This window comes from Octopus bimaculoides, chromosome 9, assembly GCF_001194135.2.
Source record: "Octopus bimaculoides isolate UCB-OBI-ISO-001 chromosome 9, ASM119413v2, whole genome shotgun sequence".
Lineage (NCBI taxonomy): Eukaryota > Metazoa > Mollusca > Cephalopoda > Octopoda > Octopodidae > Octopus > Octopus bimaculoides.
This window is the reverse complement of record NC_068989.1, coordinates 18,802,343-18,803,443: the sequence shown is the minus strand read 5'-3', so window position 1 is coordinate 18,803,443 and position 1,101 is coordinate 18,802,343. Positions and strand designations below refer to the sequence as shown.

The 1,101-nt window shown below is 40.2% G+C and overlaps 1 protein-coding gene across 1 annotated transcript in view; it reads right to left on the bottom strand.

Moving 5' to 3' along the window:
• The window catches only part of LOC106870553 (uncharacterized), a 17,815-nt gene that overhangs the window by 7,011 nt on the left and 9,703 nt on the right, over positions 1–1,101 (bottom strand). The window contains exon 5 of the mRNA XM_014916679.2: positions 596–677. Coding sequence (XP_014772165.2) covers positions 596–677 — 82 coding nt within the window. The remainder of the gene's footprint in view (positions 1–595; positions 678–1,101) is intronic.

Here is a 1,101-nt window from a genome sequence, read left to right as displayed (position 1 = left end):
ATTTGACTGCGGCCATGCTGGAGCACCGCCTTTAGTCGAGCAAATCGACCCTAGGACTTATTCTTTGTAAGCCTAGTACTTATTCTATCAGTCTCTTTTGCTGAACCGTTAAGTTACAGGGACGTAAACACACCAGCATCAGTTGTCAAGCGATGTTGGGGGACAAACACAGACACACACACACACACACACACATATATATATATATATATATATATATATATATATATACGACGGGCTTCTTTCAGTTTCCATCTACCAAATCCACTCACAAGGCTTTGGTCGGACTGAGGCTATAGTAGAAGACACTTGCTCAAGGTGCCACGCAGTAGGACTGAACCCGGAACCATGTGGTTGGTAAGCAACTCCTGCACCTATACTTACCACACAACCACTCCTGCGCTAGCAGTTTCTTGCAACAAATACATCTAAATAACATTTTTTTTTCATGGGCCTTTTAAATACTACTGTAAGTAGATCCCCAATTTACTATTTTGCTGGCATGGACCCCACAAAATCTTATATGAACTCTTGTTGAGAATCACTGGTAAGAAAGAGAGTAAAAAAATGTGAATATTTAGATTTTCAAACTTACTTGCATATTTCATTTGTCCATTCTTTCAAATCTTGTAATATATTCCACTTAGTAACACAGTCGTTAGCAGATGGTATATTACCTGGTTAGAATAATATGTAATACATATATGATGAAAAGCAATTATAAACATATGTAAGTACAATAGACACAGGAGTGGCTGTGTGGTAAATAGCTTGCAGAAATTTGTGAATAAAAGGAAGCGTCAGAGAGAGGGAGTCCACACCTGTACTAAGGATCCGGACTGGCCTCCGCAGGTGTCTGCGGAGGTCATGTCGAGTAGGCACATAAGTGCGTTGGTGAATTCCTTCCCCCTCGGCGAATTCAGTATTGAAAAGTGGCCCGACCCAGACCCATCGTTTTGCTTGAGAGAAGCGAAGGCTATATCGGGCGAAAAAACCTAAGAGGACGAGTGCCTCATATTGTGTAATGAAAAATCCTAAGAGGCAAATGCCTTAATTTATGACTTTTTATGTACGAGGTTCATAATCTCAATGTGAAAATTT